At 52.2% G+C, this 15,498-nt stretch overlaps 1 protein-coding gene and 1 long non-coding RNA gene across 4 annotated transcripts in view; one reads left to right on the top strand and one right to left on the bottom strand.

Moving 5' to 3' along the window:
* Positions 1-15,498, bottom strand: part of RFLNA (refilin A) — a 125,256-nt gene that overhangs the window by 12,635 nt on the left and 97,123 nt on the right. The window contains exons 4-7 of one of the 3 annotated variants that reach the window (XM_088801061.1): positions 14,182-14,546; positions 9,657-9,745; positions 9,198-9,387; positions 5,607-5,935 (exon numbers count right to left, since the gene is read on the bottom strand). In XM_088801061.1, coding sequence (XP_088657187.1) covers positions 5,791-5,935; positions 9,198-9,387; positions 9,657-9,745; positions 14,182-14,546 — 789 coding nt within the window. In that variant the 3' untranslated portion in view covers positions 5,607-5,790. Of the gene's footprint in view, positions 1-3,482; positions 5,498-5,606; positions 5,936-9,197; positions 9,388-9,656; positions 9,845-14,181; positions 14,547-15,498 lie in introns of those variants that run through there. The other 2 variants (XM_074321648.2, XM_074321646.2) reach the window with 2 other exon arrangements.
* On the top strand, positions 4,534-9,204 carry LOC141569238 (uncharacterized). The gene is made up of 6 exons (XR_012492733.2): positions 4,534-4,659; positions 5,358-5,613; positions 5,701-5,962; positions 7,838-7,880; positions 7,989-8,159; positions 8,762-9,204. It is a non-coding gene; the product is annotated as an uncharacterized LOC141569238 (long non-coding RNA).

The following is a 15,498-nucleotide window of genomic DNA, read 5'->3' as shown; positions in this document are numbered from 1 at the left end:
CCCCCACCCCTGCCGGGCCCTGGGGAGCCCCATTGGATCAGGGGTAAATGCACCAGGAAGCAAATGCTGGGAGTTGAATGGAGGAAATTAACAAGGCATGGCAAGCAAGAATAATTGGAGGGGCAGTTATGACTCCGGGGCTTCGGGAAGGCAGCCCTGAGAAGGTGACAGTTTTAAGATGAGACCTGAACAGCCCCGCAGTGGAGACCAAATTAGCCTTCCAGGTGGGGGGGCCAGCAAGGGCGATGGCCTGCAGCCAGAGAGAGTGACATGCGTCCAGGACCAGGCAGGAGGGGTGGGGAGCTTCCTAAGAGTGCTGGGGGGGAGGGGACATCTGGACCTGTCACCAGGTGAATCTACAACCCATTTCTATACTGATCAGGAAGAACATGGGAAGCCTGCTGCCCTAACAGAATTAACTTGAAATTTGAATGTCTGGAACATTCCGGAGAAAAAACGGAACTGACTCCGTTTGCCTCAATTCTCGGGCACAACAGACTTTCCTCAGCCCTCGGGCCACTGAACCTGAAATGCGTGAGTGCACTGTTATCATCCTCAGAGGACAAAAGTGGGGGGCCGGTCCTTCCAGACCGTGAACACCTGCTCCCCAGATGCCCCCACTCCAGCCAAGGGAGAGAGCTGGCTTCAGTCGCGTCCACTGCTCGGCTGTCCTGGAGATGTCCGGGACACGCACAGATTATTCTTATCACAGGCAAGTGAGAATGATGCTCAGGCAGAAACACCCACCCGGGGTCGGCAGGAAATCGGGGCGAGGTGTGGGGTCATCTTGACTTGATTTAAAATTTTGATTTTTTGTTCACCTGGGATTTTTCACATTAGTTTTGACCTTTAAAATAGTGCAGTAAAATAGTATTTGTCTGGGACAATCCCCTTAAATTGTGTGCTCTAGGCGAGTGCCTCACTTGTCTCTCTGTGATCCTGGCTGGCTGCCGCCCTTCACACTTACCAGGGCTGCCTTCATGACTATGCCCACTTAGGTTCTGGAAGTTTCCCTGTGCCCACACTCAACTTCCCTTGAACGGGTCTCCCTGTGTGGACTAATGCTGGAGATGGGTATACAGCCAGCGGCAGGAAAAACATGACCATGCTACAAACGTCAAACGCCCAGTTAGCGGCCCACGCAAGTGACCCCAGTGACCATGACATCTGACCTATGTGGGTCCACTGCCAGGCCGGGGGTTGCCCAGGGACTGAAAGCCAGTCCTGTAAAACAGTTTGTTTCTCACAGTGCCAGATGGTCTGCAAATGTCAGAGGAGAGGAAAGGCTGAAATTTCCATAAGTGAGCTTGAGCCAGGGGCTAGGGGTGGGTGGGCGGCCCTCTCAGCGGTCTCAGGAGATGGGGGGGCTTGAAGCTCTGCAGTGTGACCCAGGGGAGCAAGATGGGGGGGTCTATGAAGCCCTGAGTGCCTGCTCTGGGCCACACACTGCAGCCTGGGCTGCGACCCCAGTGTGGAGCTAAGGGACTTGGGCTTTATCTGCCAATGGGGACCCGCAGGTTTTAGGAACCATCTGATCCAAACTGCTTCCAAAGTTGGATTAAAGACGAGAGAGAAATTGGGCAGAGAAAGTAGATATTGAATAGAAAAGAGGTATTAGGGTACCCGACAAAGGGCCTGAAGTGTGTGTCCCCTGCGGGAGAGAAAGGGAGACCCCGCTGCCACCACACACCCTGGGAAGGGAGCCGTTCACCCAGGAGCTGGTGAAGTCCTCTGCTTTTAGAAGCACATGATGAGAAAGAAAGAAAAGTGACTTGGGGTGATCTCAAACTCCAGGGGCTCTCCCAGCACCCCAGCGCAGGGCACTTTCCCAGCCTGCTTTCTGAGGGGAGGGGGAAGCTCAATGCTGAGAGAGAGGTCAGAGGATGAAAGGAAAGGCACAGAGAAAAAAAGGCTGTTTCATTGAGAGCGGTTAGCCACTGGTTTCAAGCAGCATCGGGAGGACGTTCTTGAAGTGGGGCTGTGCCTTCAGGGACAGCTTACAAAGGCCTCTGCACACCCATTGTCTCACACTTGAACCCCGCAAACGACCCTGACACTCAACATGGATGCGTATTACTTCCTGTTTAAAACAAAGCAGACGAAGCCTTGGAGGCTTAGAGAGGGTAAGTGTTTTGTCTAAACTCACACAGCATGGCCTTAAAACCTTCATCTGGGACCCTTTATCGCTACCATTCAGGGGCTTCTCTGCAAGGAGGAGCTGACTCTTCCCATGGGTCAAAGTCAAAACGCACCTAAAAGCTCTTCTCCTTCCCCCAGTGAGAATATAAGGCCTGTGGACAGATCAGATCTGCTCTATTCCAGGAGCTGTAAGTGTCTCTCTTCCATCAAATTCCAGATGGGGGGCCCTGCTGGCAGAAGTGGGGTGCACCCCATGGCTGCAGGTTCTCCTCACCGCTGTAAACACTGCCCAGCCCACGGGGGTGGGGAGGTGGAGGGGAGCTCCCAGGGGTCTTGCTGTCGATATGCTCAGGCTGCCTGGGTTCGTATCCAGGCACTAATGTTCTCAGCTGTGTGATTCGGACCACGTGCACACCCTCTCTGTGCCTAAGTGTTCCCATCCATAAAGTGGGGATAATAAAGGGATTAAGCAGAGATTAAATATCCTGGGATTAAGTCTAAGTATAACTGGAGTATGTTTCCAGGCATGCCGGGCTCGGCAAGGTGCCAGAGAAAATTCTCCAGGCTTTGCCCATGCCTGCTGTTAACAACTACCTCCCAGCCTCTCGTCATTACAGTGACCAAGGTAATCAATATATTAATATGTGTGTGTAATCTTTTCTTTAAGAAGAAAAGAGGGGAAGGGGTGACATGTGAGCTAAATCCTTGTCTTTTTTTTTTTTTAAATTAAAGCGTATTGGGGTGACAATGGTTAGTAAAGTTACATAGATTTCAGGTGTACAATTCTGTATTACATCATCTATAAATCCCATTGTGTGTTCACCACCCAGAATCAGTTCTCTTTCCATCACCATATATTTGATCCCCTTTACCCTCATCTATCACCCCTCTCCCCCGTTACCTGGTAACCACTAAACTATTGTGTGTGTCTATGAGTGTTTCTTTCCTCATTGGTTTGTCTTGTTCTTAAATCCTTGTCTTTCCTACAGAGAGTCCATACAGACCGTCTACCTTGAAGGGAATCCAGGAAACAACGGGCATCAAACATTATCTAGCATTTGAAAGTAGCACCAGAACTTAAAGTGGGGTTCACAGAGGCAGAGGGGAGACAGCTGCTTTTTCATCACAGGCTCCTGACAACTCCGCTTTGATTTGTTCACAGGCGCATGTGACCCAGAGAAATTGGTTTCAAGTTAAAGGCCGGACAACCGTGACATTGGGCTGTGCGTCCTCGGCAGGCCCGGCCCTGGGGCCTGGCCAGCGGGTGCCCTGCTGCCCGTATTTTCCCAGTCCCCAGCGCGAGCCACAGACGGCGCTGGGACATAGCTGCCACAGTGACTCACCTCTTCATTTTTAGCTGCGTCCTCTCGGAGCCTGCAGCTCTGTCTTGGCTGGGCTGCTGTCTGTCTGGGGTCAGGGCCTGTGCACAGAGGGCAGGGCTGGCGTCCGTTCCTCAGGCCAGCTCTTGACGACCAGCTCCACTAAGGGAGGGAAGTGGGGACAAAATGGGTCCACGGTGCATTGGACCCAAGGGGCCTTGTGCTGACGTCTGAACGAGTGTGTCTGGAACAGCCTCAGGATTCCCAAGGCTTTGAGCAAAATCACTAGAACTCCGCTTTGGGGTCGGCTTGCAATTCCTGTGCTCTGCCCCGGCCTCCAGAACGGGCTTGAGTGCATCACGTCACAGCCACAAGTGAAGGCGTCCACAGCCGAAAGGGTTTTCGGGCGTTAACTTGCTGGTTCACACCTTCAGGGTTTAAGGAGCTTTTAGCTGAAAAGGCCTTTTCTGCCAGCTTCTCCCAAGCCTGAGTAAACAAAAAACTTATTTATGTCCTCAGAGCACTCAATTAAGGCAGGGCAGGGATAAAAATCAGTGACAGGGTGTAGTCAAAACACAGCCTATAAAGTCAGGAGAGGGCCGCCCCAGGCCAGCTGCCTGCTCTTGGGGAAGCCGGGTCCCACCCCGCACCCAATTTTTGTTTTGTAAAGTTGAAAGAATAATCTAATGAAAACCCAAATCTCTTTCACCTCCACACGGCAGTTGTTAACATGTGAACACATCTGGCCTCTCAATCAATCTCCCCCAGCTGTGTGTCTGCGCGTGCTATATATTGTGGTGTCTGTTTTGCTGAACTGTTCAAAAGTTAGTGGCAGACATGGTGACCTGTAACCTCCAGGGCTTCAGCAGCATCTCCAGGAACACAGACGACTGCCTCTGTCACCATAATGGTGTGACCGCACCAACGAATTGAACATCGGCACAACGGTATTAAAGAATTTCTAGTTCATAGCAGAATTCCCCAATTATCCCCAAAATATCCTTGCAATCTGCTTTCTTTTCCAATCCAGGGCCCAGGCACACGTCGTACTTAGTTGTCTTTATCGGGAGGCAATTCTCCGTGGGTTTTGTGTTGCATCTTACAAGAAGAGACTGCCCTCTGTCTTGACTATCATTTCAAGGGCGTCTGTATAGAGAACAGCACCGAAAGGTAGAGATCGCGTCTCCCTCCAAAGCAGAAGGTAGGCATGCCTACCGTCCAGTATGAAAAAAGATGACGTCCCTCTGGGGCACAGATCAGGTGGTCTCACTGCCCATGATAAAAGATGTGGGTTCCCTAAATGCTGGGTTCCTCTCCTCTAATGAAGCCACTCCCTGTGCAGATGTCACCTGTGGGAACCAGGGGTGGGGAAAATGGGGCGAGAAAAATGCTAGCACGCTGGCTGGTAGTGTGGCCGTGAGTAATAACAGCCTCTGGCCTTGACCCAGGGGTCTCCTGTCTTTGCTGGCGTCCGGGCAACTGCGGCAGGCTGACTTCTTAGCTGGCGAGGGGGGCGAACCTCAGAGCCTTCACAGTCTGGGACAGTCATTTTCACACAAGGGTTTGAGTCACTTCACACCCTCCACAGTCATTTCTCTCCCGTCCCCTTTCATCTAGAAACATCCCGGGCCTTTCTTTGTCTTTCTGGACATGGGTGAATTTGAAGAGTTCACGCCAGTGGTTCTGTAGAGAGCTCCACAGCCTATTTGTCTGATTGCTTCCATTTGATTTGACGCCGGATGAATGTTTTCATGAGGATTTCACAGGGTTGGTGATGGCTGGAGGCAGAGATGTCAGCTTCTCCCACGATTGATCAGGCTAACGTCTCGTCACTTGGTGGAGAGGGTGTCCTCCACGTTTCTTTGTTGTAAAGGTATCTTTGCCTTTGTAATTCATCAGGAATCTGTGGGGAGATATTTTGAGACCGCAGGAATATCCTGTTCCCTGACCAGCCTTAACCTCTACAAACCCCGGTCAATTCATCTGTGAAGGGCTTTGTGCTAGCTGACAGCCCAAGATACGGCGACGACTATGTCTTCCCCCCGGCAATGGAGATCACACGGCATGCAGAGCCTCCAATGTCTTCCGTCTGGCCCTTTGGAGAAAGAGCTTGCCGACCTCAGCAATAGGGGCTGGTGGGGGACCATAGAGGAAGGTGAATCTATGAGCTATCGTCGATAAGGCTCCTTTAATACATTCATCTGTCTCTCCCACTCTCTTTACCATTTTTCAACTTTTGTAGGGGCTCGTGGTTGTTTGGCCGTCAAGCTGCGCTTTAAGCTAAACACAAACACCTTTAGGCCCTGACACCTGTGGATCCGGGACCCACGCATCAGAGACGAAAAGCTGGGGGAGCTGTGTCTTCCTCAGGCCTTGCTCTGGGCGACTCCATGTACAGCAAAACGTCCTGGGGCGGGGTTGGGGTGTCTTCCAAATGTGGCACACCATCCAAATTGGTTTCAAGTGATCTTCTCTGACTAGAAACCGTGACATCACATAAAATGGTGAGTATGTCTGCCTGAATCCGTAACGCCAAAATACTACTTTTTGATTTGGGGGATGAAAAAGTTGTCATACCAGAAAAAAAGGAGTCCTCCAAAAAAACCCGCTATGGCTTTCCAAGAGTTACTATGGCAAAAAACACCGAGCAGCCGTTTTTGAGCCACATCTGAATAAAGAGGCAGACAGGATATCTGTGCACATGCCATATAAGAGCAAGTCTAGCCAGGTTAGAGCCAGGGTAGATGGGAGGTGGGCAAAGCGAAAAGTAGTTGTCCCCACCTCCTGCCAAACTCAAAGCCATTTCTCTGTGCCTCAGAGAGACGGAGGGAGGGAGCCCAGCTGCGGGGCAAACGTCTGCCCAAGCAAGTGCCCCAGGGGGAGCACACCACTGAGGAGGGCAAACAAATACCATTTCTATTCACACCTCGAGGAAGATACAAGTCTGGGCAGATATTCTGGTTGTGTGGTTTCCAGCTCAAAGTGAAGACAAAGGACATTGAATAGGAAACAAATGGAAGGCTGCAGGCTCCTGGCGTGGTGCCCGGGGCTTCGAAGGGGGTGAGCCGCAGTCTGGGTACCAGGCGAGGCTGTGGGGGAGGGGCAAAGACTCAGTGGTGCTCCCTGTGCAGTCCCGAGATGCTGAGAGAAGAAGAGAGGGCCTTCTCGCCTAGCATCCCTTCAATTAGCGCTCATTAATTGAGCACCTACTGCATGGCAGGCACTGGGGACACAGTCGTGGGCAGGCCAAACTTGGTCCCCATTCTTGTGGAAGTTACTGGTGTGGGGAGAAAAGAATAATTAAACAAGATAATTTCAGAGAGTTACTACTATACAAATAAAATGGGATGATGAGCTAGAGAATAAGCAGGATGGAGCTGCTTTGAATGGGGTGGAAGGCTCAAGGAAGCTCCGCAGAGGTGACTTTTGAATGGTGAAAAGGGGCTGGCTCGGAGAAGAGCCCAAGGAAGGACGTGTCTGGTGGAGGACGCTGCTGGTGCCAAGGCCCTGGGGCCGCCACGAGCTCAAGGTGTTCTTTACTAAAGGGAAGCATGTGAAGAGAGAAGAGTGGGGGGAAATACAGAAAGGGAAACAAGGAAAGGATATAAAAGGGAAAAAGTGAAAGAGACCCATTGTGAGGCCTGGAGGAAAAGGGAAGGACAGTTCATGGAGGGGCAGGGAGAAAGCCTCTGTAAAAAAGATCCACGCGGAGGGTGAAGGGAGGGCGTAGGTGCAGAGCAGGCCACAGCACCTCTGCTCCTGGATGGTCCCTACTTGTCTGCACATGTGTGGACCTGGCATTTTTGCTAGCTTTGTGTGTGTTTAGTTCTTATTTCCCCAATTGGAGTACAAATGTCTCAAAGGCAAAAAGCATGCCTTATGCACTTTTTTCTTTCTGCACAGCACTTTCCACAATGCTCTGTATACATAAACTATCATTTGACCCAACGGATGGGTAGATGGGTGGACGGATGGGTAGATGGAGAGAGGGAGGGAGGGAAGAATGGAGGGATTTTCATACTGGAATGTCTCTCTCTGCAGTTAGCCATGTTTTTTATACTTAGCTCAGGTTAGATAAATATTTTGCACACACACATATGCCCACGTGGAGCACAGAAGTGAACATGCCTGTTCCCTTCACTCAGAGGATACTTGTGACACCCAGGCTTTTCTAAAGCAAGGATCAGCGAGTTGGCAAACGGACTCTATGAGTTTAGTAAGAGGCAAGGATTACCGGCTATTCAGGCGACATGTGCTTTAGTTAGACACACCGTGCAGAGATGAACAAAAACAGGGAGGTGGTACCAAAGACAGGAGGAAGAGAGGAGGAAGTATGGCAAGACTGCTAATGAATGCTCCTGGTTTTCGTCTCCTGCCAGAGGACACTGCTGTGCTGCATCCCCCAGGCTTCTGGGCCGTTAGGTGAGGCCACGTGATAGAGTTCTGACCCCTGGAATGTGGGTGGGACAAACATACGCTACTTCTAGGCCTGGCCCCTATACTTTCTCTTGCATCCCTCTCGCACCACAGGCTGAGCAGAGAGGACTCCAAGGACATAAAGGAGGGTGGAGCCACAGGATGGAGGGGGCCTGGGTCACTGAGTGACTGCGTGGAGAAGAGCCTGCTGGCTGACGGCTATTCTGCAGAGAGTTGGAACCACAGCCAATGCTGCTTATCCTGACCAGTACAGAGACAAAGAAGGTAAGAAGGCTCCAGAAGAAGGAGAGCTTAACTCCGTGGGGTATACATGACGACTGCTGGGACACAGGACAGGGGCATGGAATAATTCTCTCTGTGACACCAGTCTGGTAGACAAACGCAGGGAGGGAAGGACGTGTAAGAGGTACCAGAACTAGGGCACCTGAGGTGAGGCCACTTGACGTGGGGTCAAAACTTCCATGTTTTAAAAATAAAGAAAAATTTGATTGGAATTTCATCTTGAAAATCAACAATGGTAAACATTTTCAGTAAGCTAATTTCATTTTAACTTACCAAAGTGTGGTAACTCTGCTCTAATTCTTAGAGCAGAGAAATGACAAAGAATGATTTTTTTTCTTTTACTTTCCATTTGATTTTCCCCCATTTTTCGAAGTTCTATGATTCAGAGATTTTTTTTTTTTGGTGGGGGAGGGTAAAATGTTCAAGGGCTTAATCTCCATTTTCATAGACTTCTGTTAATCCTTGTCTCTGTCTCGCAGGCTAGATTTAATACTGCTGGGTGACATTGGGATCAGCCAATGTCCCTCAACTGACTGTTGCTAACTTCACACAACAGATGGGTTTTCTTTCTTTGTTCCCTCCAGGACATGCTAAGTAAGACCTGTGCAATTGCCACTTCCCACCTCAGGGACTTAAAGAAGTGGCATCTTGTGAGAGGGGTACGCTCCATGGAACTTACGTGGCCAACTGACATCGGAGCCACTTGCTGACGTGAGCCAAGGTGCTGCTGGGAGGCTCCCAGCCTGCTGTTGACCTTGACTTCCGGCCATCCACCATGTTTCCTACTCCTGTTTTTCTAGCCTACTTAGCTATTCATGGGGAAAATATCACAGTGGGTAGGAAGTTTTCGCTCAAAAGCCAAACAAAGAGAAGAAAAACAAGAGCAAAGGGAAAGAAGGTTAAAAAAAAAAAAAAGACTGAGAAATACCAAATGCTCTTGTTAAACAAATAATTTCCCAGGGTTTCTTCACATACAAGGAAACTCGATAGCTGCAAAAAGAATCCAGCTAAAGAAAATACCCGGTTTCAGATTGACTTTCTGGACCCACGGTGAGCCTCCTGGCACCTGCCAGTGTCGAGGGCCCGGTAAAGACTCTGCTTGGAAGCCAGCTGGACAGAATGCTGGACATCTGGAAGCTTCTTAGAGCCTCTCCTCCCACCCGGGCTCCGGAAGTGGCTTTTTTGCAGTTGTTTCTTGGTGCCTGGGCTTCTATCAGAGAGGAAGTGGAGAGTAAGGAAATGTTTGTCTTGGAACCAAAGGCTAGATTCTTCTCACTGCTCAGGGCTCTGCTGAGATGCCGTCTCCTCAGCATGCCATGTCTGACCATCCTGCCTCACTGTCCCTGCTCCTTTCCCGGCCGCTCTGGACTCTGTCCCCTGGTTTTATGGTCTTCACGGACGTATGGCCACTTAAAATTATGGGGTTCACTTTTGTGTCTCTCACACTAGCAGGCAACTCCATGGAGGAAGGAACCTCACCCGTCGTATTCAGCCACCGCTCCCCACGCAGCACCTGGTAGTGCTGGGCACATGAGAAGTAGTCAACGAACGTTGGGTTACATCGAATCCTTCAGTGAAAAACAGTAAGAAGACATTATAAAAAGCATCACTGCATTCCAGAAGGACTGGACCCTATCTCCTGAGAGTTTCTTTACAGAAAAAGTGATTACACACACAGACACACACACACACACAGAGACACACACGGTTTGTTTTTGTTTTTGTTTTTTTCTATAGGTGATTCAATGAATACAACTCTTGTGCAAAGCACGGCCCGTTCCCTCCCTCCTGTTCCCTGGAACCACATTCCCAAACAAACTTCCTGCCCACCAGCCTCCGTCTCAAGCTCCGCCGAACCCGGCTAAGATTCTGGCGGTCTCCAGGTGGGCCCTAATGCACCCCCACCTCTGTGCACCCCCACCTCTGTGCACCCCCACCTCTGTGCACCCCCACCTCTGTGCACCCCCACCTCTGTGCACGGACGCACTGCACACACACGCGTCTTCATCAGCTTCCAAACACAAACCACAGCCCAGCCACAGGGAAACGATATCCCAAGTGACAGCCACCAAGAACAAAATGAAATGGAATGAGGTCCCCAGGGGAGTTGGACACGCTACGGGGACGCCCCAAGGACACCGAGGTGGGGGGTGTGCAATGAGCTGGACACGGGGGCTCCTGGGGGAGGGAAGGGGTACAGTCTGGATGCCCCTAAATTACGGTATTTTCCTTCTCAAGACGGAATGAATGCAGCCTCAGACAGATACTGCCCGGCAGCTGTTGGTGGCGGGGGCCCCGTGGCAGGCCAGTGACTTTGAAACGGGGGATTGGAATGGAATCTGACAAAGGGGCCACTGTCTCTGAGGGAACTTGACATGAGCCCAGCCAAGCCCCGGCAGGCGGGAGTTTGCACAGCTGCGGCTGCGAGCAAACATGTACTTTGAGCTGACCTGGGCCCGTGGCTTTGGGCATTAAACCTGACACTTTCCAGATGTAGGCGCCCTCGCTTTGGCACTGTCCACAACACTCTGTCCTCAGGTACACACACACACATACACACACACACACACACACACGCGCACACACACGCACACGGACACACTCCCGGACACACACGCACGCACACACACACACACATGTGCACACACACACACATGCCCGCATGCATGCACACTGACTCTCACTCACGACATTCCTGTAAATGCCACATTGTGCTGGAGACCCCAGGCCTCTCCTGCAAACTCCACACCCGACCTGAAGGTGCGTCCCCCAGGCTGAGCTGCAGATTTATGAGCTGGATTTCAAAACAGTTCAAGTTCAAAGTTGGCTCAACAGCAGCTGCCCCTCTGACTGCCATCCTTCTACAGGCTTGGCTCCAGGTTGGGTTGTGAGGGGATGCTAAGCATACCTTCCAGACGGTTCTTTTGAACTGGTGTTAGGACGAACCCTGAGATCTCCAGCACTGCAGACAGGGAGGCTCAGCCGGAGTTTGGGGGTGAGGGTAACCCTACATGGCTGCTCCCTCTCGGGCCTCATCTGGACTTGAGCACAGCCCGTGCAGCCCCTGATATATGGCACGGGCAGGCCACATGTAGACCTCAGCTGCCTGGGGTGTTACAAAGCCCTGCCATGGCCCCAGCCCTCTCTAGCGCCATCTGCTCTGGAAATTACCCCACTCAGCAGTCCTAACTGGAGGGTGGGGACGCAGATGTGTTAGGGCAAATTGCTGACAGAAGCCAAGTGACAGGTGGGAGGGGACCCTCAGACATTCTCTTGGGCAGGAGGTGGCTTGCTTGGCGGGGTACTCCCCAGCCACGACCCCACCATGGGGTCACTGAACTCAAACGGGGCCCCAAGTCCACAGAGGGTGTGACCTCCCTGCTGGGCACAGATACAAGAGAGGTCATCTTCCTTCCGCTGCTCCTGGGTCACGGAAGGGTAAAGCGAGGTGTTACTGAGCCGACAGCGCTGACTCACAGGGTGTTTTTCCTCCTGGGACAAACCTGAGGACACTGGGGACACTCACCACTCAGGGGACCTGGAAAGGATGCCGAAGGCTCAAGGCCTCAGTGCTCACACCTCAGGTGACCCCAGGATGCAGCGGGCTCCCTCCAATTCCTTCCCAAAGCACTGACTAAATCCACCCCCCTGGACTCTGACTAAAGAGCACACCATTTCTTTTTGCCTTCATTTTTAGGGTACAACCTTCACATGTGAAGCACATACCTCTCAACTTGCTGGGTTGGACACATTTTTGGGGTATGTGGACACTGGCACGACCCCCCGCCAGGTGAAGACAGAGGACACGTCCATGGCTCACACGTCCTCCCCGTCAGGAACCCGAGTAACTACCACCCGGCTTTTATCATCACTGATAATGAACTAACATTCATCTTTTTTTTGCCCAAAGACAGCTAGAGAACATCTTAGTAACATGTAAATGGCAGCATACAAATTGCATTCCTTTGCGTCTGGCTTCTTTCACTCAGCATAACATTCCTGAGATTCAGCCATGTTGTTGGGCATATTACGTGGTGGTTTGGTCCTTTTCTTTGCTGCGTAGTGTACGCATGAATGTATCATAATTTGCTTGTCCGTCTGCTATAGACAGAATATTTGTGCCCCTCCTCAAATTCATATGTAAAATGCTAACGCCCAGTGCGATGGCGTTAGGAGGTGGGGCCTCTGGGAGGTGATGAGGTCCTGAGGGTGGAGCCCCCAGGAAGGGGTCTGATGCCTTTACAGAAAAGGCCTAGGAGGGGGTGGCCGGTTAGCGCAGTGGTTAGAGCGCGGTGCTAATAACACCAAGGTTGCCGGTTCGATCCCCATATGGGCCACTGTGAGCTGCGCCCGCCTTTAAAACTAATAATAATAAAAAGCCTAGGAAATCTCCCTCGTCCCTTCTCCCATGTGGAAAGTGAACACAAGACTGTATGAAACAGGAAGTGGGTCCTCACCAGACACTAAATCTGCCTGTTCAGTGTCAGGAAAGCAACAGTCCAGGGAGTGGGGGTCAGGTCCAGATTCTTCCCCACTGGGTTCCCCGGGGCTCCAGAATTTGGTGAAAGAGCATCTGAGGGTCCCTGTGTGTCACCCACCCCTCCCCTTCCCCCAGCAGGGCTGGCAGAGCAAGAGGCCTCGAAGTGAAGATGGGGAAACAGAGGGGGTCCCCTAAACTGTGGGGCCCAACAGCCTCGTCTGCATGGAGAATTTAGGTGTCAGTAGATGTCAGGGGACCCTCCCTCAAAGCCCAGGGACCTCCTAGATCTGAAACCCAGTACCACTGAGGAATGGGGAGAGGGAACCCTAGACATTCTGATTTGACTAGATTGACCCTAAATTGGCTGAGATTATATTCTGCCAATAGATAGATTGTGGGCTTGATAGGGAAATTGAATTACAGCAAAATGAATTGATTTTGGGGGGTGGCATGCCTGAGTTTGGGAACTGCAAGTTGTCACCTGCCTCACATAATATAGGATTCAGTGTATCCTGATGTGCTACGCAGACGTGGAGCTCAGGGGTCACTGAGGGAAGGTGGCTATCTGATAGTCAAAATGGCCCATTTCTTTGTCCCTGCCCCAGGCCCAAGCACCATTTTAAGCACTTGATATATGTACCCCATTTAAGCCTCACGGCAACTCTATGAGGTCAGAGCTAGTAGGACCCCTCTGAAGGCGGGGGAAACTTTAAACAAGACGTGCAGGCTGACTTCGTTGGTAAACGGCAGAGCTGAGAGTCACACGAGGGTCGGAGGCAGGCGCCTGCACTATACTCCCTCCCAGGACACTGCAGGCAGTGAATCCCACAGACGCTCTGTCCTGGGCACTGCACCCCAAGCTTCCGTCACACACGTCAGCACAGCAGAGACCTCGTGCTTCTACAACCTCCATGTTGACCTAGACAGGCACGCCTTAGGTTTGTGACACGCTAAGTGACAGGCCCACTCATTGTCCTCTGGCCACTGCCTTGGTCCATTCGGGCAGCTGTAACAGTACCATCGACTGAGGCAGCTTAAACAACACGTTTCTTTCTCATGGTTCTGGAGGCTGGCAGTCCAAGACCAGGGCGCCAGTGTGGTCGGGTTCTTGGTGAGGCTTCCTTCCTGGTTGTTTCTAGCTGAGAGAGAGAGACAGAGAGACAGAGAGACAGAGACAGACAGAGACAGACAGACAGAGAGACACAGAGAGAGAGGGAGAGCTCTACTGCCTCTTCTTATAAGGGCACTAACCCCAATGTGGGGGCTCCACCCTCATGACCTAAGGTGCCATGAGGAGGTGTCCCAGACGCCCCACCTCCTAGTAACATCTCACTGGGAGTTGGGGTTTCAATATATGAATTGGGGGGGAAACAAACATTCAGCCCACAGCAGTCATGATGAAAAGGAATATCTGGATCCTTCGAGATAATCATTGAAGAGGTTCTTTTATTCACTGAGGGCAGTTGGTCCTTTCATCTGCACTAACCACCAGGGAAGAAGGTGGTGAAAACCCTCAGAACTCACCGCAGCCCTCCTGGGCCTCCCCCTTGGCCTGTGCATGCGGGGACCCCCTGTGCATGCGGGACCCCGGGCTGTGAAGGCCCCGGGTTTTGAGCTTTAGAGCTCAGGTCACTCTGTTGTCTGGTGAGCCCTGGGCCGGGCCCCTCTCCTCCCACGGGAGACCGTGTCCTGGAGGCGCTGGGAGCCACTCTCCCAGCCAACCGCTCCTCTGACCGCTGCAGCTCTGGCTTCACGTCCATCCGTCCATCCGCCCTGGCCAGCTCGCAGCCCCTCGTGATGAATCGGCCCGTTGTCCTCCTCGCAGACAGAAGCCGTATCACACACTCCACCTGTCTGGTCACCGCGGCTCTCAATCCTCCTTTTGTGAGCTGATGGGAAAAGAGAGATCTTTGGAGCTCTGTGGAAAGACACTGTCTGAGCCCCGCCTGAGTGCAGGCCTGCTGTCTTCTGGGCAAGGACGAGCAGAGCTCGCCATGCGGCCTGCAGGCTGGCACGCCAGGGAGTGTGCTTGGGGCCGGGCGTTGGGAAACGCAGCCCAGCTGCACCGAGAGGTCCTCTGAGATGGAAGCTGCTCCTCTGACATGAGCTCCCGTGAATTAATACACACTTACATGTGCACACACTCACACGTGGGGATAAATAACTGGCAAATAAGGGCCCTGTCGTGGGTTGAATTGTGTCCCCCCCGCCCCACAAAGATATGTTGAGGTCCTAACCCCAGGGACCTGTGAATGCGACCTTGGAAATAGGGGTCAAATTAACAGGTCATGTTGGAGTAGGGTGGGCCTAACCCTAACGACGGGCGTCCTAAGAAGGTCACGTGAAGACGCAGGCAGAGAGTGTAGACATGTGTCTACAGGCCAAGGAACACCAAGGACGGCCAGCCACCCCCAGAATTATCTGTAACCCAGCTCACCACGTGTGGGTGAGCACACACCCTTCTCTGTGTCTATGCCGCTAGGAAACCTCCTTGAAGCGTGTGGTTAGGGGACAGACGGTCAGTGCTACTCACATGCTCTTGGAAGCCCCCAAGCCCTCCTCACGGGTCGTGCCCTCTCCTCCTGCACAGAAACTCCACAGTCGTAAAATGAACATCATTCTGTTTTCAAGCGAGCTGAGACAAAGGGGAGGGGGCTTGCTGCTCTGGGTAGCGCGGAGGGGACAAGTTGGTCCCCTTCTAGCAGGATCCAAGCCCCTGCCCCACGGGCAGCCTCAGGGCCCCTGGGCCTTGGCAGGAAAGACCGTCTCAGTGCCCAGAGCGGGTTTACTGTTGTCCCCAGTTTTGGTGCTGCCTGCTCTGAGCCATCGGGCTGTGGTTCC

Source organism: Rhinolophus sinicus, chromosome 9, assembly GCF_057876585.1.
Source record: "Rhinolophus sinicus isolate RSI-liver-muscle chromosome 9, RSI-T2T, whole genome shotgun sequence".
In the NCBI taxonomy this organism is placed as follows: domain Eukaryota; kingdom Metazoa; phylum Chordata; class Mammalia; order Chiroptera; family Rhinolophidae; genus Rhinolophus; species Rhinolophus sinicus.
The sequence above is the reverse complement of the archived record's forward strand: the minus strand, read 5'-3'. Positions and strand labels throughout refer to the sequence as shown.